The 27,385-nt window shown below is 32.7% G+C and overlaps 2 protein-coding genes across 2 annotated transcripts in view; both read left to right on the top strand.

Moving 5' to 3' along the window:
• The first annotated feature begins 4,585 nt into the window (after nucleotides 1-4,585).
• Nucleotides 4,586-5,632, top strand: LOC133173480 (carbohydrate sulfotransferase 10-like). The gene has a single exon (XM_061308465.1). It carries the CDS (start codon nucleotides 4,586-4,588, stop codon nucleotides 5,630-5,632), a length of 1,047 nt encoding a protein of 348 aa, XP_061164449.1.
• A 10,410-nt stretch (nucleotides 5,633-16,042) lies between these two features.
• LOC133173479 (A disintegrin and metalloproteinase with thrombospondin motifs 16-like) overlaps nucleotides 16,043-27,385 on the top strand; it is a 45,281-nt gene continuing 33,938 nt past the window's right edge. Inside the window, exons 1-7 of the mRNA XM_061308464.1 lie at nucleotides 16,043-16,075; nucleotides 16,893-16,956; nucleotides 18,511-18,648; nucleotides 20,823-20,962; nucleotides 22,674-22,806; nucleotides 23,220-23,347; nucleotides 27,141-27,227. Coding sequence (XP_061164448.1) covers nucleotides 16,043-16,075; nucleotides 16,893-16,956; nucleotides 18,511-18,648; nucleotides 20,823-20,962; nucleotides 22,674-22,806; nucleotides 23,220-23,347; nucleotides 27,141-27,227 — 723 coding nt within the window. The remainder of the gene's footprint in view (nucleotides 16,076-16,892; nucleotides 16,957-18,510; nucleotides 18,649-20,822; nucleotides 20,963-22,673; nucleotides 22,807-23,219; nucleotides 23,348-27,140; nucleotides 27,228-27,385) is intronic.

The raw sequence follows: 27,385 nt of genomic DNA, 5'->3' as shown, positions 1-27,385 counted from the left end.
GGTGGGATCAGATCAAATGAAGTGGTTCCTAACTTTGGTCGTAACTTTTGAATAAGAAAGGATATTGCTTTCATATTTCACTGTACATTACCTGTGACAAGACCTTACCAAATATACTATTAATTTAAACCCCGTGAGGTTGACCTGGAGTTTGGCCTAATTTTCAAAAAATTTTAACATTGGTTGTAACTTTTGAGAAAAAGAAGATAGGCCGTTCATATTTGAAATCTGCATTACCTCTGACAAGACGTTTCCGAATGTGCTATATTTTTTATCCCTTTAAAGATTGACCATTTTTCCCCTAAATATTATCATTGCTGCTAATTGCTGAGGGAGAGAAGATATATGGGGCATTCATTTTTGTTATGTGCATTACCTGCGACAAGACGTTTCCAAATATACTATGACTTTTGACCTTCACTTTGAAGTTTGATCAATTTTCAAAAACTCTATCATTGCTGCTTACTTTTGAAGGAGAGAAAGAGATGGAGCATTTATATTTGTTATGTACAACACCTGTGACAAGACGTTTCCAAATGTACTGCGATTTTAACCCAAATTCACTGACTTTTACATGGAGTTTGACTTAATTTTAAAAAATGTTAACGTTGCCAACAACTATATTTTTTATGAGCATAACCTGTTACAAAACCTTTACAAATGTAATTTGATTTTTAACACCCTTACTTTGACCTTGAAGATTGATATAAATTTTAACATTCAAACAATGCTGAAAACTTATCAATGAGAGAAGATTAAATGTATCTTTTATATTTGACATGTGCATTACCTGTTTCAAGACCTTCCCGAATGTACTCGGGTTTTTGACCTCGTGACCTTGACCTTTAGCCTACAGTCTTTTTTCATTTTTTTTTTTACATACTAATAACTTTTGATTAAGAGAAGATTAGGCTTTCATATATCTGTGACAACACCTTTAAGAAATAATCATCATTTATGACTTTATGACCTTACCTAAAGTTTGATCTAACTTTGGCCATAACTTTTGCTCCAGAAGAAAGAGAGCTTTCATAATTTTTCGGAAGTGAATTACTTGTGACAATAATAATCATTCAAGTCAAGACCTTTCGGTTTGTACCATGATATTTGATCTCATGACCTTGATCTTGATGCAGTTTTGAAAGTCTTTAATCTTTGCCGCAGCTATTAATTCAAAAATTCATATCTTTTAATTAGGGATGTCAACAAATATTCGATTATTCGAATATTCATTCGATGACTTGATATTCGAATAAGAATTTACGATTCGAATATTCGTTTTTCTTTCTTCCAGATTTCACAACAAGAGATAATTATGGTTAATTTCGAGGACAACAAACTGAAACCCTTCTTTGTCAGTCTAAAAGATGCGAAGAGTTTACTCGACAAAATAAATTCATTGATCAATGAAATACTTATTTTATAGAATTAGTCTTTAATATAATAAAGGGATCAATTTCATTATAAATTGCGTGAATTACTTGATTATCTCGGGTTGTACTTCCAAATTTTAAAATTATTTTCCGGAAAATAGTTACTTACCTACGAAAATTGTCTTTGGAAGTGTTTGTTTATGTTTTGAAAACATTGTCTCAAGGGTTATAAACACGACTCTTATTGGTAGATAATTGTAATTAATTACATGCATTTAAATCTGAATAATCTTGCCCTTGGTAAGACGATCAGTTCGTCGTTTAGAGATTCAAGATATAATTTTTTAGAATTATATTTCGGGTGTTTACATATACACTAAATTCAATATATTTATTTCAAAAATCAACAAATAGCAAATGTAAAATTCCTTACTGTACACCTTCAAAATTCCACACCCACTTTTTCTTCCAAATCTGTCATGAGGGTAAGTTGATGCATATATAAAATTAAAATATTCGAATATATTCGAATACTTTCATTGAATATTCGAATATGAATTATTGACAAAATTGACATCCCTTATCTTTTTGTATGATGGGCAGACAAGACAGGACACAGACAAAACAGTTAAATATGCCACAAATAATTGCATCCCAACCACCGAGAGTGTTCGAATTTGCTTGTCTTTATACATGTACAAATTGATCCTTAGAAGGTTGATTTGTGGCTGTTTTTGACTGACAGAAGATGGACACAATAAAAGGATCTATACATTGATTTAATAGTTATGAATTAACTGTTTTTACAATTCATTGATTAGTAGCTAGACTAAACGTATCATTTAATCTCTGACAGTAAGATGATAGTATCTCAGTTTGATTTATCTATCTGCTACCCTAATCATGAGTTCAACCTTGATGAGGAGATTGTTAACTTGTCTAATCTTATCAGTTGCAGCAGTTTTACTCATGTATATGTTTACTCGGAACTTGAAAACAATCTTACCAGGTTTGTAGCAAGAAAATAATAATTATTTAACTAACGATGTTGCATTTAAAGTGTTTTCAAGTGATCTGTTTTAACTCACTTTAAGTTCAAGTGAGGTTTTTTTGTTTACCTGTCGTCTCTCTTCCCTCTACCTGTTAACTATTTTCGACTTTTTCTCCGGAATCATGAAATTTATGCGAAATCTTTCTGAAAAAGTGTCGATTAAATTTTCTTTTTCTTTTTTTTCTTTTTTTTTTTCTTTTTTTTTTTTTTTTTGGTTGTTGTTGTTGATGTTGGGTTTTTTTTTGTTTTGTATTGAAATCATGATAGTCGAAGGTTCATTAGTAAGAAAGCCAGCTAGTCCGAAAGCCAAATATATTACGATCGATGGTTTACCAGTCCAAAGTGTGCTATTTTGTAATCTGTAAAATCATAAGTACGATTTTTGTAAAGACAAAAAGTTACCTCAGTTTTATGTTAATTATTTATCATAAGGTTTTCGGAGGTTTTACGATATACATTCTTATGAAGATTTTTTGAAATTTTGTAAAGTTTACTTACAAAAGCCAGAGCAAAGACCAAATCAATTTAAGATTGGTATCGACAACTTCATTAGCTTAAGGTCTCATTGTGTCACATTGTGAATGGCTTCCCCATACAAACTACCCTCAATGCCCAGGAAACTCATTCAAGATGCATTAACAGTGCCAAAGCTAATTTATTTCATAAGCACAAAGACAGCAAAAATTTTCAAACACATCAATATACATGTATTATAAGAAAGCGTACCACAAAAGTAGTAAATAATATTTTAAACGACTTTTTCCAGGAAATGCTGTCACAATGTAACCTTCCAATTAGCAAACCTTCCCCATGGAAGGTTTACTGTGTAAAAAAAAATTCTCCATTGAAAAGAGCACTTTCTTTTGAAATACAGTGCATTTTTTTCTTGAATAATTTTGATATTTTCACATTGTGAAATAATATTTCTAGTGTGATGTGAAAATAACCACCAGAACACTTGTATGTAAAATGAACAGTGAGGACAAGGCAGCAAAAGTTCGGAGAGCAAAGGAAATAGAATAAAGTTCAATGTTTTATAGTTTGAAATTAAATTCATCTCAGTCGTGAGGGATCATATTTTAATATTGTCACTCAAGTTTTGGTCTTGCGAAAATATATTAAGAAGATAAATTGATGCAAAGCATCAAAAAAAAAAAAAAAAAAAAAAAAAAAAAAAAAAAAATTCACTTCTTCTTAAAACTGTTACAATTCATTATTTATTTTAGGCACTGTTATTCATATTCGAAAACTTAATAGGTTTTGTTTTTATATCTTATGCACGCCCATGTTGGGGGACAGTTCATGTTACAACTTTTTACAAAAATAATGAATATCTAGTGAGAAATGAAAAACAAAATGAAACGCTATTACAAATATTTAGAATTAATATTAACAAACTCTTTATAAATATTTTATTCACAGCTTATATGTATGTTATCAATAAGAAAATATTCCATCGAAACTATGAAAAAAATAACGTCTCTTTTACCCATGTGCACATTTTAACACAACCACAAATAGATCGACCGCTCCTGCGACCAATAATTAAAACCTGCCGCAAGCGTGAAATGAATTCCGAATCCAACTACAATACATTAAATATTCTCTACGGAAAAACAACTTTTTCCTCAGACATGTAATGAAAAGCGGTGTTTTCATTAAAAGTGTCTATATCATCAATTCAAGAAGTCTTATATAATAATATGACATGTACAAACATATTTTTCACTTGTATGCATGCGTCTGAAAAAACAAATGTAGGCGTTCTGTCTAGCGAACCTTCGGACATGTCTACCTTTGGACTAGTGAATCTTCGAACTATTGAACCGCGACCTACCTACGAAACAGCATCAAAACATAACTTGCGGTCTGCAAAACTCGTTTCACATTTCAATATACTACAATAAAAAATACCTTAAACTAGATATCACAACCCTTCTCCTGAAGCACAATTTGCAGTCAGCAACTTGTTAAAATTTGAATTTACATGTAAGCATTTCCAGAAAGAATTAATTATCCTGATAACTCTCATTTCTCTCTCTCTCTCTCTCTCTGTGTGTGTGTGTGTTATAAATATTTTGTTTGTGAAATAAATATGAGTTAGGATGATGATTTAGATTCTATTTATTTTTAAGATTTTCGAAGGGAGGTATTGCGCAAGATGGAAACAAAAAGGATGGAAAAATGTATTGTGCAAAAATATAGTCGAACGATTTGGCAAAGGATTTCTCACTTGCGACATCGGTGCAGTCTTTTAAATCAGTCCCAAACTTGGATAGATACAATACAGCTCTACCATTGGAAAAATATAAATTATTGCAAGGTTCCAAAATGTGGAAGTACGTTTTGGATGCAGGTATTCTTGGTTCTGAACAAACTAAAAAATGTCACGGAGATTTTTGGCGAAAAGCGATCTTCACAACATATCATTCCAATGACTCAGATTTCAACCTGGAACAGTTTATCTGGTTCTGACGTTATATTTCACGTGACAAGGAATCCATACTCACGTTTATATTCGGCATACATCGACAAAATATTTCTTCCAGGATTTTCAAAATTAGCCAGCGATATTAATAAAATGAATGGAAAATCTTGCAACAAGTCCGTCAGCTTTGAGGAGTTTTTGAAATTCATCCTGGCTGATTTTCTTTACGAATCGCACTGGCAACCCATATCATCTATGTGTGCATCATGCTCTGTGCCTTACAACGTCATTAGTAAGCAAGAAACATTCAACACAGATGTCCATTTCATCCTCGATCAATTAAACATATCCAACCTTTTAAAGCAAGAGTTTTTGAAAAATATAGTGAAAAAACGCACGGAAAATTCAGTTAGAGAGATCACCAAAGTCATGATAGAATTAGCTAAAATCGCCCCGTGTTTAACATATTTACAGTTTAGTAAAAGATTATGGAAATCTTTTCAAATTCAAGGATACATATCCGATTCAGTATCTTTTCCGGTGAGGAAGTTCAAGTCTCTTAACTTTGATAATGTTGAAGGCACTGTGCGGGCATATTTAGAAGGTAGTAAGAAAGATATTTTGCAGGAAACGAAGAAGAAAGTCCAACGACAGCGATATCTGGCGAGAGCATTTTCAACACTCAAATCGAGAACGATTCAGAACATTCAAAAGGCATACAAAAATGACTTCGATTTATTCGGTTACTCGTACGATTTACCAAAGGAACATTTGACATAAAAATACATAAAGGCACTCCAATTTATTGAGAGATAAACTCTTTGAAGTATCATACAGTTGCTTAATCAAAACATAATATCTCTGTCCATAAAATCGAAATCGATTTTTTTTTATTGCCGTAGACATCGATAGGCTGAAGAATGCATTCAAATAAAAATAAAGTTATACTTTTAACAGATGGTTTAATTGGGGAAAGGTAAATGTACTATGATTAAGGTTAAGTTATCTTTTTTGTCATCTATAGTCATACAATTACCACAAATCACACAAATACAGTTCGACTTTTTGAATTTATGCCACCGGCAATCGAGGCATAATGATTTTTTTCCCATTTGAATCCATGTTAGACATCCGGCAAATGTAAACGCACATAAAACTAAGGACCACTTTGTTCAATATGCACTGCCAGCTTCGTGTTAATCTACATGTTAAGCACTAAGGAGCTTATTTTCATGGATTAACCTTGAGATGCAAACATTTATACAATTACATGGCGAATAAAATAACGTTTTCTTTATATGCACAAAAATCTCATTAATTTCCGAAACGAAAGTACGCCCTTAATTTAAACAATATTTTATTATGATTAAACATAACTGGATTGGACAGCAGGCACTGCCTATATAAGTCCTCTCCCTTTCCCGAAGAGAAACGTTTATTCGTTCATTGGTGTTTCGAGTATATCTAAGCCGTACATTAGTCTGTTACTGAGGTATTTATTCTGTGCCATTAGGAAGCAATCGCATCATCTCGGGCCTTTCCGTCGGAGGTCGGAAAAACAACATCGAATGCATTAACATCACCGGATGTTAAAAATTTATACAACATGGAGTCGCTTCCTATTTATTTAAGTATTGGATAGACGGAGTTGAAAGTCCCTTCTATAGTATATTTTAGGTAGTATCTTTACATTCAATGAAGTTAAACTCCACACTCCACGGATAAGAGGTCTCCCACATTTATTTCAATGTTTGTGAAAAGGGGGGTTGTCATGGCGTCTGCGTAATACATTCGAGGTTGTTTTTCCGCTAGTCGGAAAGGCCCGAGAAGTTGCGATTGATTAGGAAGGCCACAATTTTGACATCTGAATATTACACTTTCCGCTCGCTTTAAAGGGTGACCATGCACTCCTTTTTTGTCCAATATATATATATATATATATATATATATATATATATATATATATATATATATATATATATATTGCTGCTTTTTTTCACTTGCATCTACTAAGATAGGTCATGTGTTGATATGAATTAAAATAGTTTATTTTGTCTTTTTAATGTTGAAGGGGGGGGGGCACTATCAACTACCAAAATTCCTTGACAAGCTAAAAAAAAAATTAAAAAAATAAAATTAGCTATGTTTTCTATTGTATTCTATATGCATGTATCGGCAAAATTATTGGGGGGCACGCCCCCCCCCCCGGTTCCTACGGCCATGATTATAATCATGAAAATATTCTTCCTGCCTCCTTAATGTCCAGGAGTAAAAAGAAAAGATTTTTTTCCAATATATCAAAAAGTTAGTCAGTCCCTGGGTCCTGGAACTTAAGTGTTATGAATTTAACAATTTTCCATTTAAATGAAACGCATGTGATACCTATTACATCAAATTGTAAAATCGTGGTTGGCTACATGGGTGTAAATGTAAAGTGAAGACAATTCTTGTCTAGAATTGGAATGTTATTTAAAAGTGCTTGGACACAGATTTGAAGTTAATTTTTTTTTTTAAAGTTTTCGGTATAATATCATGACTTATATGTTGCTATAACATTTCAAACGGAAATAAACTAAAAAAAACTTATTTATCTGGAAATTATTGAAACTACAAATTTCGGGACGCGTTTAATTGATACATCCTAGCACTTTCATAAAGCAAACTTTATCCTTAATACTTAAGAGAAGTAAAATTTTTATTGTGTATTAATGAAATATATTCAAACTATAATCCAGAAAATTCAGAGTAGAAATGTAAGAAAGCAAAACCAACTCACCAGTATTGTCAGTCCGTGCTCAGTGATGTGTGCAGAGTTTAACAAATTGAACACATCCGGTGAAACGTAAACATTAACAATAACAGAGCTCGTGCCCTGTTTACAAAAACAGTTTACGTTTCACGGGTGTGTTCATTTTGAGTTGGTTTTGCTTTCTTACATTTCTTCTCTTTATTTTCTGGATTATAGTTGAATATTTTTCATTAATGCACAACAAAATTTCTACTTTTTTAAGTGTTAAGGATAAAGTTTACTTTGTGAAAGTGCATAGATGTGCCAATCAAACGCGTCCCGAAATTTGTAGTTTCAATAATTTCCAGATAAAATAAGGTTTTTATTTTATTTCTATGTGAAATGCTATATAAACATATAAGTCATGGTATTATACCGAAAATATGAGAAAATATTAACTTCAAATCTGTGTCCAAGCACCTTTAACAAAATAAGTTTGGAGATGACCAGTGACAAAGAATGCAAATTTACGACTTCCAATTTGATTGAAGAAGCAGTTGTTCATGATGTCGAAAAGCCTGGTAGATCTTTGATATATGGCGGGAATTGATTGTATAGAACTGAAAAGTCGTACGTTTTGGTGCTATTGATTTTGTTAAAGTTTTGAGTTTTGTGATTTCAATTCTTTGAAAGCCCCTTTGAGTTTTGAACACAACTTTTCAAATATACTGTTTTATAGTACTCCTGAAGGTTTCCCCTTGCTTCTGTTAATATATTAGAGATGAGTGAAGAAAAAGGCAGTGTAGAACATTTACAAGAACACGCAATGTATCCTTATTTGTAAGGATTTAATGAAGTTTAGGAATCTAGTTTAGGTATGGTGATTCAAATTCAATTTGGTTTCTTTTATTCCAGTCTCAAGGTCTTTTTCTTCATATTAAACCCATCGTCTGGCATAATCTTCGACAAAATTCATAATTTTTCATGAAATGATGCTGCCATTTTTTAAACTAGAATTTTTCCCTGCTAAATTCTTTCACGCCTCCTCCAACTTTGGCCTGATCCAAGTTTTATTTGGATGTGCATGTATGGAGATCACATAAACTTTGGGGTATATCGATTTTTTAAAAATCTGATAATGTTACCATAACTCCTTGGAACATCTAAAAATAATTTGATTGTCAATATGTTGCTCCTTATACAGTTTTCAATAAACTTTGATGAAGCCTGTGTATATGTGTACTCAATTAGGATTATTCTGTCTAAGCAATACACACTGATTTCAAAAACATGTGTTGACTCCCGTACTTATATAAAGTAATTTTGAATTTACTAGGTAAAGTAAAATTTACAACTCTGTACAAAGAGGTAAAATGTGAGAACTTTCAGAATAAAGCTTCTTCAAGAGTTTCTATTTGGTATGAATATATATCCACCCCTCCCCTCACACTCTTACAAAAATAAATAAAAAGCTAAAACAAAAACAAACATTTTTTATCATTCGCTTCTTAATTTTGAGCGTAAATGAAATGTTTTCAGAGGAAAGTGTTAGAAAATGAACTGAAGCCAATTTCTTTTAGTCTTATCTGAGGAAGACCTCTTAGCTTCTACCGTTTTGTTTGATGTTTACTTTAAAAGTATACACTTTTTTCAACTAGTTGTATCCCAAATTATACAACCAGGTGTGAAAATATACTTTATACAAATTGACGTTACTAAGTGATCAATTATTATTATATACATGCATAAAAAAATCATAATTGAATGAATGTTATTCAGCAATAAATTATACAGAAGTACGAGTATCCATTTGGATTCTGGTTTGATAAGATTTAGTCCCGTTAATTGAATGTAAATAGACGTGTTTCTTAGGTTGTTGTTGTCATTTGTGAATGTTAATGCGTTATCATTAAATGTTCAACAGATTTGTTTTAAAAAAATAGATCCCCTCAAAACCTAAGATATGTCTATTAATAAAAACTTCTTCAGCTATATATCTCCTCCAATTACCATCAAAGTTCCGTTTTCTGTTTGTCGTTTCTTCGATGATTTAACCTTTATCGGTCGGAAAGTTCATTGAAAGAATGATGTCCGCAGTGGTTTCCTTTGATTTACTTGGTATCTGGAGATCCGCCTACCCCGGTTACCGTAGATTGGGCGGGGGTATCGCATTATGACTCACGTAAACCCAACTTGTTTTTGTTTTCCTATGAATTATTACTGGAGAAATGTGCACGATTCGCTGTAGCCCCCTCGTTACGTAGGATCTACCTCTCTTATCTCGGAGAGGAACTATTGACTCGCAGATACCAGTGTATTGTGCGAGGATTTATTACCTTAAATTAGACTTTGGTTCCTTATGTAAAGATATAAAAACGCATCACATTTAGATGGAATCGCATAATTAACTTAAAGAGTTGTCCAGTCGTTGTCTGAGTGTATTTCATGTAGACCATTGAAAGAATTATAGACCTAGCAGCAAAGTTCCTCCAGCGGACCAACCTTCGAACCATGTTAAAGTTAAGGATTGTTACATCATTAATTTTCATTTTGGTCGGCGTATCTTATTCTGTGGAAGATAAAAAGGTGAGGTTTTACACTGGAAAAACCGTTTTGCTAAATATCCACAAGTTATTGGCTGTAATGTCCAAAAGGTTGGCTGAAAGCCTAATCATGTATATACAAAGTGCGAAAACTAAAATAAAAATTAACATCTCACTGGAGAATTGATTCCTTATATTGAAGATTGTGCACAGAATAATTTGTTGTTTTTTTTTTTAATGTTTTTTTTAATTTGGTGTGTGACCATTATTATGCGTGTCCGAAGAATCTCAGGCGTCATGTTCCAACACAAAATATAAATACGATGGTATTTGTTGTACCGTTTTAATTTCCAGTACACCCACAAGCCCGAATACATGAAAACGTTTTAATTGAAGCCTTCTTTTGCAAGACAGCTTCCGATGCATGAATCTTTTTGCAAATATAAATGTCTATACAAATTTAGAATTTATACATGAAACTGATATTTACTGTAAAATTTAGAATTACATAGCTAAGCAATTTTGTGTACATTTTAACTGTTTACATATTTTTTTGTCCGTCGGATATGCGGCGATAAATGGCGTCAACGATAAGAACCCCCTTTGGTACGAAAAAGATCGTTTCTCTTGTTTTCGAAAAGAGAGTAGGCTCACTGGGAAAACCAAAAACACGGTCATATACATGTACACTTAAGTTGATTGCCGAAATATGGCTGAAATATTGCCGACTCGGCGTTAAACAATTATAACAATCAATCAATCTTCTGATACACTGTACTCCACGCAAAATAGGTAAGCCTTTTCGCAGATTTAACCCCCCCCCCCCAAAAAAAAAACTCTTTATTAAAAAAATCCATTGACATTACATTGCCATGACTGAAAGGATTTTTTTGGTGATATTTTAATCATACCTCAGAATATGTATGCCATAAAAATAAAACATAAAATGAATCAAGTTTTCCTGATCTTCCCCCGTCCTAAAATAGGTGAAGTATGCACAAGAAAACTTTGAAGTTTTTAATTTAAGAGCCATTCTCTGTAATGACTTGAACTTTTATATAGGAGCTGTGGCACGCATAGTCTCAGAATTTCTCCAAACTCTCTATGATAAAAGTCTTTGATACCGTAAATTCAAATCAGGCAAAAATTGGTTGCTACGTGTCATGGTTACCATAGCAACATGTAAAGTTTGAAAAATGGCATTTTTCAACATGTTCAGAGTCCCACAGTTAACGTTGGCAGCAAAGCAAATAAGTGGCAATGACTGTTTCTGAAAGTTGAAGGCCTGATGTCTTAAATACATGATAAACATGTTTGGTAAATCTACTATAACATAAGTTACTATGGAAACAAAGTATTCAAATGTAATAATTTTGTTCATTTAATTTTATAAAGTCATACACTTAAGAATAAAAACAATTATAGGTTGAAATGCAAGCAAATAATAGACAAGAGATCCTTGTAACATATACCAAGGACAAAATATGATATTTCTTATAGGTTGGCAATGGTTGCCATGGTTTTAATACCACGAAGGGCTTTTAAATTTACTCTCTTAGTGTTTTAATCTTATCCTATCTTTTTAAAAAGCATATTTCCATATAACTGATGATCAATTTTTAAAGGCCTTGGTGTGACCCTAATTTTCACATTTCAAAAAATTCAATTTCAATTCTTTAAATAGTACGTTGCTATGGAAATAAGGCGAATAAACATGCATAAAAATCTGAAAAATACTCTGTTTCCTTGGATACGTATCCTTTTATGTAGATTCCCAAAACTTTTATGATTGATATATGTGAACAACTAACTTGACTTTCAATTTTGACTACCACCCAATCTCTAACTGGATGCAAAAACCTGGCACATAGGGTCTAATATTGACATAAAATTAACAAAATCGAACATTTTCTCTTCTTGGTAACCATAGCAACAGTGTTGTATTTTTCAACAACCTTTATCAATATATGATATTCAACTTTAGTTCTACGAGATAAGTACTATTCAATGTGATTCAAATGATATGTTTCTTGATTAAAAGGTTAGTAAATTCCTAAGGCAGCAAAAAAATATCACTTTAAACAAGTAGTATGTTGTTTCCATGGTTACACTGCAAAGTAACAATAAATCTCAATTTTTCTTATGTTGTCGGTGTTGCAAGGTCCTAAGGATGTATATGTGCCAGTCATGAATTTTATTGTTTTTCCTCAAGATAGTAGCATTAATCCAATCATAGCAACAGATTTGGCATGGTGACACTGTGTTACCATGGCAACCATGAAAGTTATTTTTAGAATAATATTGGCAATACCTAATTACATAAGGTAAATATTTTTCATTGTTTTTCTTAGGTTTTTGATTGAGTTTGATCATGTAACATCTATCATTTGTGAATATTGAGCGTTTTTCAGCATTTTTCAGCATCTAAAATGTATTCCAATGTACCCATGGTTACCACTTACTTAGAGATAAATTCTAAATAGTTTCTTTATAGCATAAGTGGCAACAAGGTGTCATATTTTTGGGAGAATAGTGTGTTTGTTTTTCTTAGTCTTTATTAAGGCTTAATAAAGATTTAAAGTAGCTGAAAATCTCAATTTTTTTCAACTTTTCTGGCTGTTACCATGGCAACCAAGACACATAGCAACGAACTTTTATTTGATATATGTTTCTGGTGTCAAGTTGTAATAATGGGCAAAGTTTCATCAAAATCGGTGACCATGCGTGGCAAGAAGTTTAAGTGGTTACGGAGAATCGCTATTAATTTTTTCTGTGCGCATTATTTTCAAACCAAATATCTTGGTTTCTCTTTGACTAAAAAAAGTTTATTCTTTTTCATCTTCACTTCTACTTTAACTTTTTGAATACACTGTCTGGCAGACAATGCTTCCGTACACAGGGTTTCACCCATTGATAACGGAAATGCACAAATTACTATTCTAAAATTACACCAAAATTTGTAACACAACCAAACAGTTTATTTTTTGTTTATTTGTTGTTTAACGTCCCTCTCGAGAATTTTTCACTCATATGGAGACGCCACCACTTGCCGGTGGAGAGCTGCAAATTTTGACCTATGCTCGGCACTCAGGGCCATTGAGCAGTGAGGGATCTTTTCCGTGCCAGCACCTACTGCGACACGGGACCTCGGTTTATACAGTCTTATCCGTAGGACCGTTCTCCACGTCCCACAATGGGATGTAAAGATTAATTCCTTACTCCGCGACTCTAGAGCAGACGCTCTACCACTGCGCCACGCGGGCGACACCACACAGTTTTAACAGATGTGTGACATCTAAAATAAAGTGTTTTTTCCCCTATATTTTTCCTAGCTTAAATTTCACAGTTCTCTGTTTCAAAATCAGAGTGAATTTTGCACGTTTTTTGATAGTTGTTTTTTTTAAGTAGTGTTTATGAATGTGCTGTGTTTTCGGACGAAGTAAACATACTAGTTACTTTCCTTCGTGTGTTTAGATTCTTAGAAGAATACCTTTAAATTATGAATTAAAACAAAGGAAGAGACTAATAGAACAGACAATAAGTATATTCGATTGCATTAGAGTGTGTAATGGAAATTAAGATGTTTCATTCTAGTTTCAATTCGAAATTCCTCGAACACGTACCATATGATCCACAATATTTAAGAACGAATTAGCTGGTATAAACTTATAAAAATACCTAATTGCATTTTCTTGTGCCTTTCCCGCAAGCTGGAAAATTACTTCGAATGTATTTACATCACCAGTTGATAAATTAAAAAAAAAGGGGGGTCTATTCCAATAAATTAAAGTATTGGATAGACATAGTTTATTTTTCCTCTCTGTGTTATATTTTAGGTACATGTAACATCTTTACATTCAATGAAATTAAACTCCAGACTCTACAGATAAGAGGTCTCTATATAAAAAAGGGACATGTCATGGACGCTTGCATAACACATTCGAGGTTGTTTTCGCTTGTCGGAGAGGCATAATTATTCAGTTTTATTTAGATCGGACTCTTCAAAATCGCACGTGACGTTTTCTTGGAACTTCTTGTTACCGCGAGAACGTTGTTTGCGGCGAGATGCAATTTACAAAGCATTATGGGACCACATGTAACTGCGGAAAAAAATTCGTTTGGATCAATGTGCAAAGTCCGAATTTTCTCTTCGCCCAGGCGTTGCTTTAAGAGCTCGCAGTGACGAGCGGCGCTCGCTGTGCTCGCTAATATGTTTATCTATGCTGATATTGCGTTCATAATCCTGATAAGTTTCGCTGTCAACTTTTCTCCCTCCAAATTTAGTGAATGTTAATTTTTATTATAATTGAATCGTAATAGATTGGTACATTATCTTGTGCTATATGTCTCATGAACAGATGGTGTTTTGTTGCATTATGGGACATATGTTTATTCCCATATTGCAATGTGCAGATTAGGTAAATTTTACTCACTTCTGGTATGATTAATGTTTGATAAACTATAAACCTAACCGGTCTATTTGAATTATAACTAATGATCGCTGTACCCTTCGTTGTCATTCAGACAATATACAATTATTGCTGTTTTTAAGTTCGAAACAATGACTTAATTAAGGAGCCAATGCCTTGCCTAATGCAAAAGCTTCGATGTTCGCACGATGGAAACAGTAGGGTATTCACTATTGGCGATTTTAACCAGTTACTAATATGTATGTAAATTTAAGACTGATCAGTGAAAATGAAACAAATTACAGACTGGGATGTGATAAAACAGACTTCGTTGCAATGAGAATAACAGAAAGACGTCTTTCTTAGGATTGTGAAAGGGGATTGACAAAATAGATCTATTTTTTCCGTGTCATTGAATCCCATACTTCAGACTGGATATGTGAAACAAATATTTTAATGTAAAGAGTGCCTCTCTTTCAAGGGACAAAAACGCAATTTATCCAGTGCAGTCATTTAGCTTAGAATTTTCTCAGAATAAAATTAGGATTCAATTTCCATACATCTGCCGAATGCTGTGCATCCCAAAGTTAACTTCCAAAGAATGTTTCTATTTATAGATGAGGCACAATCGACTTTTTAAAAAAAGACAATTTTGTTTCTCTTAAGTAATTGACAATTTATAAAGCTTTCATGCAGTTGGACAGCATATATAACTCGCAAGAATTGCAAGCTAAGGTTAATGCATACCACGTCAAAATATAAAGAACAGATTACTTATCACGAGGTGAACAAATATTGCTTTAAACAATTTTGAGAAAGAAAAAAAAAAAGATTGTCCTTTAGGATTGACATCCCAGGCAAACTTTCACTTTTCTATCACATCAACATGTTGCACTAACGCTGATCAAGATTTAATATCTGGTATTGGAATACCACAAAAAATATTTTTGATGAGAAGAAAAAGTAGGAATAAGTTTTTTTTTCGAAACAAACTCATTCAACATGTAAATTAAAACGCCGAATTAAAAAAAAAAAGTTTTATGCAGCGAATATAATGAGATGAATCTAGACTTTCAGTATGCTGCTAATGTCAACATTTGGTATATAGTGTTCGTTGAATTTACAATTAATGACAATCCATTATCATACTTTAAAATCCTTTCCGTCCATCAAAAAAAAAAATGCAAAGAATTTTTTTTTTAATAGATTGATACATTATTTTACTGAAAACGGTTTTTATGTTGCGACACCATGTCTCTAGTTACCACCAAACTCCTTGAGTTTTTGCCAATGCGAGAAATAACATTCTAGAAATTTAAAGTCCAAATTCAAGAAAGACAATTATATCGATGAAGTATTAATGAAATTGAAATAAATTACACCCACGTAGAACAGAACACGCGTTCATTAACAACACGTAAATATGATGTGTTCCTGGTGACGCGTTAGATATCGTTGTTTGTTTTCTCTCAGATGATTTGATGAATACAAACAAATCAAGCATCTTAACATGCCTGCCTTTCTAGAGACACGGTGCTTAAAAGTATGTTGTTTGTTTAATCTCTTACATTTATTCTTCTGAATGAAAACTAAAACTATATTTAGATATATATGTTTTATTAGTTAACGCATTCTTGGGGTCTTTTTATCTTGATTCGCCTTTTGAAAGTTAAATTACATTCCAATTAAATAACAGGGCATCACTTGCTCTTAGAAACCATGAAGATCTTAAATATTCTGAATAAAGGTATAGTTTATCGTGACCCAGGGATTGGAATTTACAGGGGGCCATTTTCAAAAATAATCATCTACATTACCAACTATAAATTTTGTAATTTGGATGATGTCATGCACGATCAAGATCAATTTCTATTACGTGTTCAAGCAAGATTGCGCCTTAGACACGCCCTTTATTTAATCCTCAAGCACCAAAACATCGGGGACAATGATACTGCAAATCAAGATAAATCTTTTATTTTGGTCGTGTCGTGATAAATCGTCTAAAGGAAAAGCATGGCTACATGTGTTGCTTTTCGTTTGCACTCGTAATATAGGTCTGTGTAAACACTTTCTGATGAAAATAAGGAAAGTGTAGTATTTTTGCACGAGACTATAAAAAAGTAACTTTTTCAACACTGTTTTAGCAGCAATAAAGTATGTTACGATAATAATTCCAGTAAACATCCCTCGTACTTATTGGAAATAAGTTCATGTACTAGTCTTTGCAAGAGTAATATTCTACATTTGATCAATGTTAATATTTCTCCAACATTGTACTCTGTCTAAGCTAAAACAGAGATTTTTTCAAAACAAAAGACCAGAAATAAATCCAATTTTCATCACTGATATTCATATTTCAGTTTCACTTCACTCTAAGCGAGGAAGAACTGTCTCATTACTTTGGAACCACATTATTGAAACAAGGTAAGACTGTCAATTAAATTTCTTTCATAAGTTTTGTTTTTTTTTATACTGACAGCATTTTTATGTTGGAATCCTATTTTAATGACGGATTAGAAGCAATAAGAACTACCACCTTAAAAAGAGTAAGAAAAATATTTAGAAAGTGAAAAACAAGCACCCCACAAAACTGTGTGAAAATGATGCATTGTTATACGACCTATCGTAGATTTGAGAGAAAAAAACACGTCACCTTTTCAGTTTTTACCTTATTATCGGCCGCAGGAGCGGCCGATCTTTTTGTGGTTGTGTTACAAAGTGCAAACGGGGAAGTGAGGCGTTATCTCTTTACTAGTTCGGTAATAAAAATAATTATGAATAATGATAACGTATAAAAATATGGGTAAACTATTTTTTTAATCTTGCTTTAAATTAAGTCTTAATCGTTGATTTGTTTCATTTTTTTTAAATTTTGATTTCTCATCAGATAATTATTATTTTATGATTATATTAAAGGGTTTACAAAAAGCACTTCCCATAATGGGAGTGTGTAAGATATGAATGCAATTTGTTATCATGAATGTGGTAAGTAGGGCTGGGACGATACGACTTTTTCTGTATCGATATGTATCACGATATTTGAGCCATGATATGTTGAATGGGTTATAATTTTTTTTTGTATTGAATTGAACAAAACATTTCTTCACAAATAAGAATAATTTATTTTTAAAAAAGTTGTATATCTGTTGTAAAACGAAATTATTTAACACAAGTGGTGTTAATCAGTATGTATTTCATAATGAGCTTATTTTTTACTTATTTAGCTTATTTATTTGATATATTAAACCCAAAATTTTACGTAAAGAAAGAAAAACATAAGTCAGAAATTTTGGGGCGATATTTCGATATTTCTTCATATCTATCGATATGCGTACTAGTATCGTCCTCACACAGAATCGATATGATCGATATATCGTCCTGGGCAGCCCTAGTGGTAAAGGCGATGAATAAAAAAATTCAAGTTGGCAATACTTGTAAAAAATGTTTTAATTGTGACACAATAATATTGTTTTCCACTCCTTGCATTTATTGTGTTGTTCATCACCCCAGTGCAGCATAGTCAGCAGAAACCATGAACTTCATCACGTGACAAAGATCAAGGGTATCAGTACATGGTTCATCTGGAGATCTGGATAAATAGGCCTACATCCTATTTTGATGACGAAACATTATCGTTTATCAATGATTTTCAAATCAAAGAATCAACCTGATGAACGAATGCACTGAAATTTCTTTTTATCTTTTTTTTTGCTTGGAAAACTGCTTGAAGTAAAAATGTTCTTTCAGCTTTGAATATCTCATGCTTTCCTTGAATGCTTACTTATGAAAGTACATTTTTAAAATAGTAAATTTTGTTTGCGGCCGATTTGATGCTTTGCATCAATTTTACTTGCTACTGTCTATTTAAAGGGGATTAAACAGTCACTTAAATGTTCAATGTGTATCCTTGTCCTACATGTAGGAATGTCGAATCGTGTTTGTTTTCAGAAGCAAACTACATGCATGTTTCCATCTCAGTTCCAGATTATGACTTCATACCTGTGCAGTCAATTCAGGAACAGGGGACAAGGACGGAGTCTCGAAACATCACGCTGAAAGCGTTCGGTCAAGAGTATCAACTGTACCTAACAGAGAACAGGAATCTCATATCACCCGGTAAACAACACTCTTATGCCTAAGGATCTTGTATCTTTTGTAACCTTTCTCTCTGGGTTTTAAAATCCATAATGTTGAAAAACATGTTCACATAAACAAGGCGTTATTAGGATTAAGAAACTGGCGTCTTCTACTTAAAACATAACGGGGTAGCTGATTCGGTGTACATTCAATAATAACCTTGACTATAGCTTCACAAAGATAATATTAAATTATTACGACCTTTGTTCTTCCATTGGATGTGAGATATTGGAAATGAAATATATGCTTTCGCCAAGTAATAATACAGCCAGTGGGCATGCGTATATTGTATGGAATAAATTCATAATTATATTTTTTGTTTTAATAAAGCCAATATGTTCAATTAGAAACGTCAATAAATGCTACAAGAAATGCTCTATCGTGAGTTTAATGATATGATATTTAAACCAACATTTCTATTATTCCATAGATATTAAAGGAGAAAAAATGACGTAAGAGTTTTTTACAAAAACATTTAAATACTAGTAATTTACTAATATCAAGAAAGTATTCAGAATAAATTCCAATTCGGCAAAAATTCCTGTCAAATGTGTACTTATGATTCAGTGAATTCCTGTAAAAATTAAATACGAATATCATTTAACAAACCTCAAAGCTAAAATGAACAATTAAAGTGAAAACAGTCATAATTAATCACTTAATTAGTAATTAGTTCTAGTAATTTTTTTAACTTGGAGGTACAACACCCTTTTAACTTGCATCAGGAATAAGAGCTGTATCTGCTATTATTTATTTCTAAACTTGATATAACTGCGCCTTTCGGTCAACTGATTGGTCACTGAAAGGTCTGGAAAGGTGGCTGAATGACAGAGCTCTGTCATTCAGTAACTTTTTAGTAAAATGTCAGTTAACTGAATGTTATAGGTTCATCTTAAAACAAGTTAGAGTGGAAAATAGCTAATAAATATTTCAATTTAAAATAAATCGTTAACAAAGGAAATAAAAGAAAAGGATTGTATATTCACTTGGGTATATAAAAACGTCCACGAAAGTTCTATCAGTAATTTGAAGAAGGGATAAGACATATTATTACGTTTTCAACAGTGAAATACTGTGATTTATTTATTGAATAAAAGTGATATTCTCTCACAGTGTGAAAGGATACCAAAAATAATATTCTCTCACAGTGTGAAAGGATATCAAAGTAAGTAAAAAATAATTTCTGGCCTGTCATAAGATAGATTTAGTAACTAAGCATCTTGATAGAGCTAAAACTGCAAATTTCTTCCCAAATATGTTGCTGAAATCCTTGCTATGTAATGTTTTCAATCACACAACTTCTAAGCTATGACGTCTCAACCGCTCAACTATGACGTCAATCCTATGACACTGTGTTAAGAAAAGACAGAGGCAAAGGGAAAATCAAAGAAAATGTAATAAACAGAAAATTCAATGTTTTTGTAGATGAATATGGAATTTATTTCACTCGTGAGACAGGATTTTATTTATATTTTCACTCGTGCTTCGCACTCGTGAAAATATCAAAAAATCCTGTCCCACTCGTGAAATAAATTCCATATTCATCTACAAAACATTGAATATCCTCTATTTATGCTAGGCTTTCCTTTCTTCACTTTTGCACAACATTTGCATCTACCCGAATTTGGAAGAAGTTAAGTGGTACATTTTACTTCGTTACATAATGCATATTTTAAACATGCACAAGACAATATCCTGTGCACTGGACACTATTGAATCATTCAGTGTATAGAGATTTCCTTGCTTTGCCTACAAAGACGATTTCCTTAGTCAATCTCTCATGTAATATTTTTCTGTTTTGAGTTTTTATATAAAAAAAAATTGTGTAACATTTACAAGAAACAGTATTTTTCCTTTGTGTTAAGCAATGCATGAGTAAAATATCAAATCCGACCTCTCACAGTTTTTAAAATATATGGTGTGACAAACAGGTGGACAGACAATTAGACAATAGACACCGCCTTGCAGGCGACACAAGAGCTGCATAAATGTTCTAGTAAGGTTCAAGAATTTTATCCTAGTATTTCCTTTTCTTGCTAAATTGAACCCAGTAAAACTTGGAAAATTAATATGTACTACATCTTACCTCTCTTGGATTAGTTTGCAGAGACAATAAAGGTTGCTTAAATAGAAAAAAACCCCTCTTTTTGCAGATTGTTTAGTTAACCAAATATACTCAAATGGAAGTAAGGAGAGTGTCCCATGTACCGTTGGGGGAGAAAATTGTCACTACATTGGACGTTCGGAGTCTCATCCAGGTTCTGTTGTCGCCGTCAGTGTCTGCGATGGATTGGTGAGTAACTTAAGTAAATTTTCGCACTTCAAACCCTTAAACAGAACAATAAATTTTACAGTGGAAAATCCTGTTATCTAACTGCATTCATAGCCTTTTTAATATTTTTTGGCTTTTCGAGAAGCTTTTTCGAGCTTATCAAAAAGATACGATAATTCATATTGTTTATAATTAAACTCGTGGAATAATTTTTGGGAATCATTCAAGTCCCGACCCCTACGACATCAAACGATTTGTATGTCAATGTTGAGTATTAAACTTCTTGCCGTTTTTGTTAAACCTTTCTATTTCAACCTGTAAAGGTTTTAGTCTGGCAAAACGGAAATATGGAAAATAGGGTGCAGTAAGTGAGCAGTAAGCATGAAAAATGGAGATAACGAATAGTATTCAAGCTCAAAGTCCATTAAAACAATACAAATCGGGAGCAGAGCAAACACGGACCTCCAAAAACATCAGAGGTGGGATCAGGTGCCATGGAGGAGTGAGCATCCCCTGCCGACCGTCATGATCGGTAAATAACGGAAATATCCGTCGACGAATATCCTGTCCTAACAATAGTGTGAAAAACGTCATTCAGTATTATATAACATTAAAAAAAACAGCTAAAACACCCAAATCTATTCAGACGAATTATTTAAAAGCATACATATATGTTTACTTTTTGTCAGTGCAGTTCATCATTTAAAAATAAAATCGAATGTAAAACCTTTTGGTTTCTTTATAGAGGTCAACTACCATTGAACATATTTGCATTTAATGATAAACAAATTGGTAATGAATATAAAACATTGTTTACAATTCCGAAGAGTTTACACCAAAGACGTTCTCTCCAAGCAGTATCAAACCTTACCCATCCAAGAATACCCCCCCCCCTCCCCCAAAGCAAGGGTAGAAACTTATTTAATTCTTGAAAAACAGCTATCATATCTAATAGTACAAAAACTGATCAATTGTCCTCAATTGCTAAGATGGTTTACAAATTGTAGTGGATAGAGGTTGCGCCATTTTACTGGACTCTGACATACGAGGGTGGTTTAGATCACCTCGACAAACTAATTCAGTATAAAGAATTCGAAAAAATATGAATTCCAACCTTAATTTCAAACAAATCGATTGTTTAATCTCTACTTCTCTAATTTATTTTTAATACTGGCAAATAATATTTTTTAAAAAAAAATTTAAAAAAAGACCTGCCAATTTTGTTTCGCAATGGATATCCTATTTTTTGGTAGTTTTATGCTGCTTATATGCAGAAAAAAGTTTCTAATTCAGAGGCCACATTTTAAATACAAAAAGGAAAAATAAAGAAATTCTATGCATTTTGTCTTCTACATTTTGATTGGAAAAGTTGAATTGCAATTTTTAAATCTTGCATACTTTGATTTTTTAATAGAAAGTAAGTCCTTTTTGGGGAAAAAGTGTATTCAATAATAAAATGTATGATTTCCTGATTATTTGATCAAAATAGGGTCAAACTCAAAGAAAGACATGAAAGTTTATTTTTTTAACGAAAATAGTAAGTAGAATCAAAATATCTAAAATAAAAATAAGGTACACGTAAACACTAAAAAAAAAAAAAAATTTTATCGATTGTTAACAACGTTAACTTTAATCTTTTAATTTCAGATTGTGGGAAATTATATAAATGATTGATATATATATTTTAATTTAAAAAAAATTTAAAAAATACAGAAGGATTGTATATTTTTAGCATGGCGTTATAAGTACACCAGACCACGATTTATACATTCAACCTTTGCTGAGTACCCACAAAAGTCGTGTTTCAGGTGAAGATGATCACTTGGTGGTGAGGCGCTCAATACAGCGAGGGAACGATTTTTCGGGTATGTATTGTACATAAGCGGCAGATGTCGCCGATTTGTTTACCTACTACAATAAAAGGATAACATCTTTGTTTACAATATTAGATACTCGTTTCTAAAAAATACTGAAACAAATGTATCTTATTTGAAACATGTGGATGATTATTGAACTGTAAATGAAAATAAAAGAGTCAATCCCTTCCTTTGACGTAAGACAGATGATCTGCTATTTAATTTCTCCCTGGGGTAATCGAAGGATTTTCGTACAAAACACCACATGCTCCTATGAGATGAAAAATATCGAAAGTATTTACAGAAATTTAAACAATATCTGACGATAATTGCCAGAAAAAATTCGAATCTTCTATTTTGAAATTTATGTTAACGTCATTTTGCAATTCCATTCTAAGGAAACAGATAATATTTGTTTCTAGATGAAGACAAATTGATCGTAAAGCGATCCCCAAGACGATATTTGGAAACTAAAGTTGTGGTTGCGCATGATAGTCAGCTTTTCCATGGCAGCGACACGACAAGATTTGTAACAACGATAATGAACATGGTAAACCCTTTCAGCTATTTAAGATCCATCATCCTCCTGTTCATTCATTTTAAATTTTGCTTAAGGCTGGTGGTTCTCTAAATGAAATCTGAGTTTTAATTAAAATGCAAACAATTTCAGAATAAAATGCAAACAAAATCAGCATACCTTGCCGGGCAAAAATTGTCAGAAATGACCTATTTTCATGACAATTTTAAAAAGAAATGATATATCCCAGTGAAACTTACCTCTCTTATCCGATGATTACTGAACTTAAACAAACAGGAATGTATGAAAAGAAACAATAATGTATAAAAATCCAGTTAAGGACGTACGCAACATACCATACCTACTGATAATTTTTCAAGATATTCTTAATTTAATATTATAGTGCCATCAAATGTTTGTAGACAAAAAATCAGCATGCATTACCATGGGTTTTGAAAAGATATCAATTAATGAAAACTCTTGTATAATTCAAAGAAAAATATACAAAAATTGCTAAACATATATTCCAGATGGCTTTTTTATCCAAACTTGTTTTAGAAGAAGAGTACAACAGCATATATGGACATTACAATGTTGCACACAGTTCCTTTAAGTACTGGAACTCTTCAACTCCAGGGAAAAAGACAAAGTTCAAACTACGTTGCGTATGTCCTTAATGCTTACTGTCGAATAGAATTTTTGTTGATAAAGTGTTAACAGTGTTGAAGACCTACATGTACATAGGAATAATGCCATGTCCTTGATCTGCAAAAATCATTCTACTACACGTAGTTTACACTTAAATTTGTTTATCCTTTCAGTAAAATAAAATAGCATGTTCCTTTGATAGTAATGTTGTCATAGTGTTCATATCATTTTACTATCGAATTGAACTGTTGCTGATTTTGTGTCAACAGTCTTCAATCAGCCCTCGATCTGGAAAAATCAGAATCACTTCACTACGTTTTTACACTTGATGCTGTTTATCCTTACCCTTAAAATAAAATGTTATCCTTCTCAGTATGGTAATGTTGTCTTTTTCATATCAGTTCATAGAAAGATGAAGGTATTGGCATTGATATTTTCTTTTCTTTAGCCTGTTGACGTTATTTGTAAAACATAAAATTTGACTTTTCTATGACTGGCAATTGTAATTACAATTTCACCAATATCTTGCACTGTAAGTGGGCGGTGACATTTATAAATTCTTATAACAACGAGCTGTTCAATTGCCCGACATACATGTACAGGTGTCTATAGCTGCAATAATGTAGCCCTCTCCGATTTTGTTGTTTTTGTTTTTTTTTTTTGGAGAGGGCTACAACTCCTTAGGATCTCCGTAATGGTGCAAGTGCGGGAATGATTCACTACCGCACAGATTTCGGCTCAAATTATCAGTAAGTGGGTATTTTATTAACATATCTTACCTGAACTCTTAAAATGTAGTTATGCAAGACATGAATTGATACTAAAATATACAGAACAATCCGTATATCGGTTATTTTTCGTGTATGTCAACATCACAACTTGAATTTATCCGCCATGTTTACTGACCTTGATCGATTTTATTTTTGGACAACCAATGAGAATTCGGGATCAAGGGGAGCGGATCTTACAGGATTTCCCTTATTTTAAGCATAAATATCACTGTTTATGAAAAAAATGTCACATGGAATGCTTTTATTTATCGAAGTTTAGTGGTACCATACTACACAATCATTTGTCAACACCGACATTTGCGTTATCAAGTGATTCTAAAATTCAAACGCAAGTCTCAGTACATCACGCGAGAACTGTCATGGCTGCTGAGGAGAACGACTGGTAAACACGTAGATTTTTTTTACTTGGTTTTCGCTTATAAAGGGCTATGATGTTGATAGTGAATAAAAATTCCGTCTTACTGGAAGTAAGTTGTATGTAAAAACAATTTATTTTGCCTGCAGTCGTTCGTATCTAAAATATAAATTTGCACCATTACGGAGATGCAGTGGAATTGTAGCCCTCTCCTGAAAATATCAGATTAAAAAAAATCGGTGAGGGCTGCATTATTGCAGCTAAGGTGTATACAGAGCAAGTGTTAAGAAGTGGAAAGTCGGGTAATTTTCAATGAGTTTTACGGGTGCATTTTCTAAAACAAAAGGTTAGGCTTATGTTATATCAATGTTCGATGGCAAAACCATATCGATGAAAATTTCGTGAGAGTTCGCTCCTTTTTTTCTCTCTCTCGGTGTGCCGAATGTATATAAACGACGAAATGTATAATGTTGGGTTTATTTCTGTGCATTTATTGATTATTTTCAACAAATTCTAAGGAGTTTCGTAGCGCAGACAGTATATGTTTTCCGTCTTTCAATAATCATTAAAAGTGCTGTTTTATGATTACAAAGCAAATATTCTATGTCTTTCAATCATCGTCAAAAGCACTGCTTTATGATCACTAAATATCCTTCACGTTTTAGCTATGATTACCAGAAATATCTATACACTTTAATAATAATCCTGACAAAAATGGAAACTGACTGTATCCTTATTGTTCTTTGGGGAAGAACTGAATTTCCAAGTGTTATCATATCACCACAATGAAAATGATGAAGAAGATCACAGTAAATATGACGTTTTATCAAAATGTCTTTTTGTTAAACGTTGTGTTATTGATCCCTTTTGCTAATAAATTAATGGGAATTTGTCCCGAAGAACCAGATCACGTCTCCATGGCAGACGTGGATCATCAGATCAAACGAGACACGGAGTGATGATCCGCACCTGTGAACTCGACCTGTCAGGGAATATTTTGTTCATTTTTACCCCCCCCCCCCCCGGACCTGTACATAACACATTGTAAGTTTCTTTAATGTAGAGAATATGTCGGTATTGTTATGTTCTTTGTTCAACTAATTAGATTTTATTTGATCCTTCTTTCGTAGTAATTGATTGAAAAATGAAGATATGAGTAGCCTAGGGGGAAAAAAGGAAAATAATCTGTAGGATTTACGAGACAAGAAATATTTATTATTCTAAGAGGCTATATTCTTCAACTTGCAAGGAAATTAAGCAAGAAATGAAAGAAACCTTTATATTTTGGAATTTGTCATTTTCATCTTATATTTCAATGAAAATCTCCGAAGACTTTTTAAAAAGATGTGGTACAAATATATTATCAAGCATGAGAAGATGGAGACTGAAAAATACAGCGATTTTTTTCCGTTTTCAACGCGGGATCGAGATTTCTCGGATTCATATTCGTTTCATATTCATTAATTTTTCAGATTCATATTCGTTTTTATATTTAGAAACATCAATAGTGATTGATTGATTGTATATTGATTTACGTCCCATTCGACAAATTTTTCCTCGTATGGAGACGTCATTAATGACAGGTAAAGGGGTCGTATACTTGGCACTCTGAGCCATTGAATAGTGAATTTTCTTTATCGTACGTGCCAAGGCCTACCGTGACACCAGATTTTCAAAGTCTCATCCGAAAGACCCGTGACTTCACTTCTAATGCCGGATTCTTGGAGAAGAAACAGTCACTACCTAATATGTTTACGTCTTAGGTTTGAAGCGGCGCGGCAAACGAGACGCTAACCCGGGTTTCCCGATCACGAAGCAAACGCTATCCTGACCGGTCATCTATAATGAAATGGTTTTTCTGTAATGGAATGTTTTAGTAAAGACACTCTCAGCCATTTCTGTAATAATTATAGATTTTCTCTCATCTGTTCAATAAAACTCAAAGAAGAAAATATGTTTTAAAAATTGCTTATCGAAAGCGGTTAAGTGGGAACTTATCTGAATTAACTGATGATTAATTTTACATTTTCAGGCAGCAAGGATTTTTTTGGATCCTTCACTGGGCGATAGTAAACTCTATGTAGCCCTGGTGGATATCACGATTTTAAAGGAAGATATGGTAACGCATGTATTTTTCTGCATTTTTCTTCCTTCAGACATGTTATACCCTCAAGTAAACGCCATCAATTATCTTCTAATGCGGAAATCGTTTGACTGTTTGATGCGTATAATTGTCTATGAATGACATATTCTTTTGGGGGAAAAATAAAATGACTG

This window comes from Saccostrea echinata, unplaced genomic scaffold (genome assembly GCF_033153115.1).
Source record: "Saccostrea echinata isolate AGI-Se365-2 ecotype Australia unplaced genomic scaffold, CSIRO_AGI_Sech_v1 ptg000056l, whole genome shotgun sequence".
Taxonomy (NCBI): domain Eukaryota; kingdom Metazoa; phylum Mollusca; class Bivalvia; order Ostreida; family Ostreidae; genus Saccostrea; species Saccostrea echinata.
This window is presented reverse-complemented; position numbering and strand designations above follow the sequence as displayed.

What these genes read in the sequence shown, in the direction of transcription:
- LOC133173480 (XM_061308465.1), top strand. Translation starts at nt 4,586, where the DNA reads ATGGAAACAAAAAGGATGGAAAAATGTATTGTGCAAAAATATAGTCGA.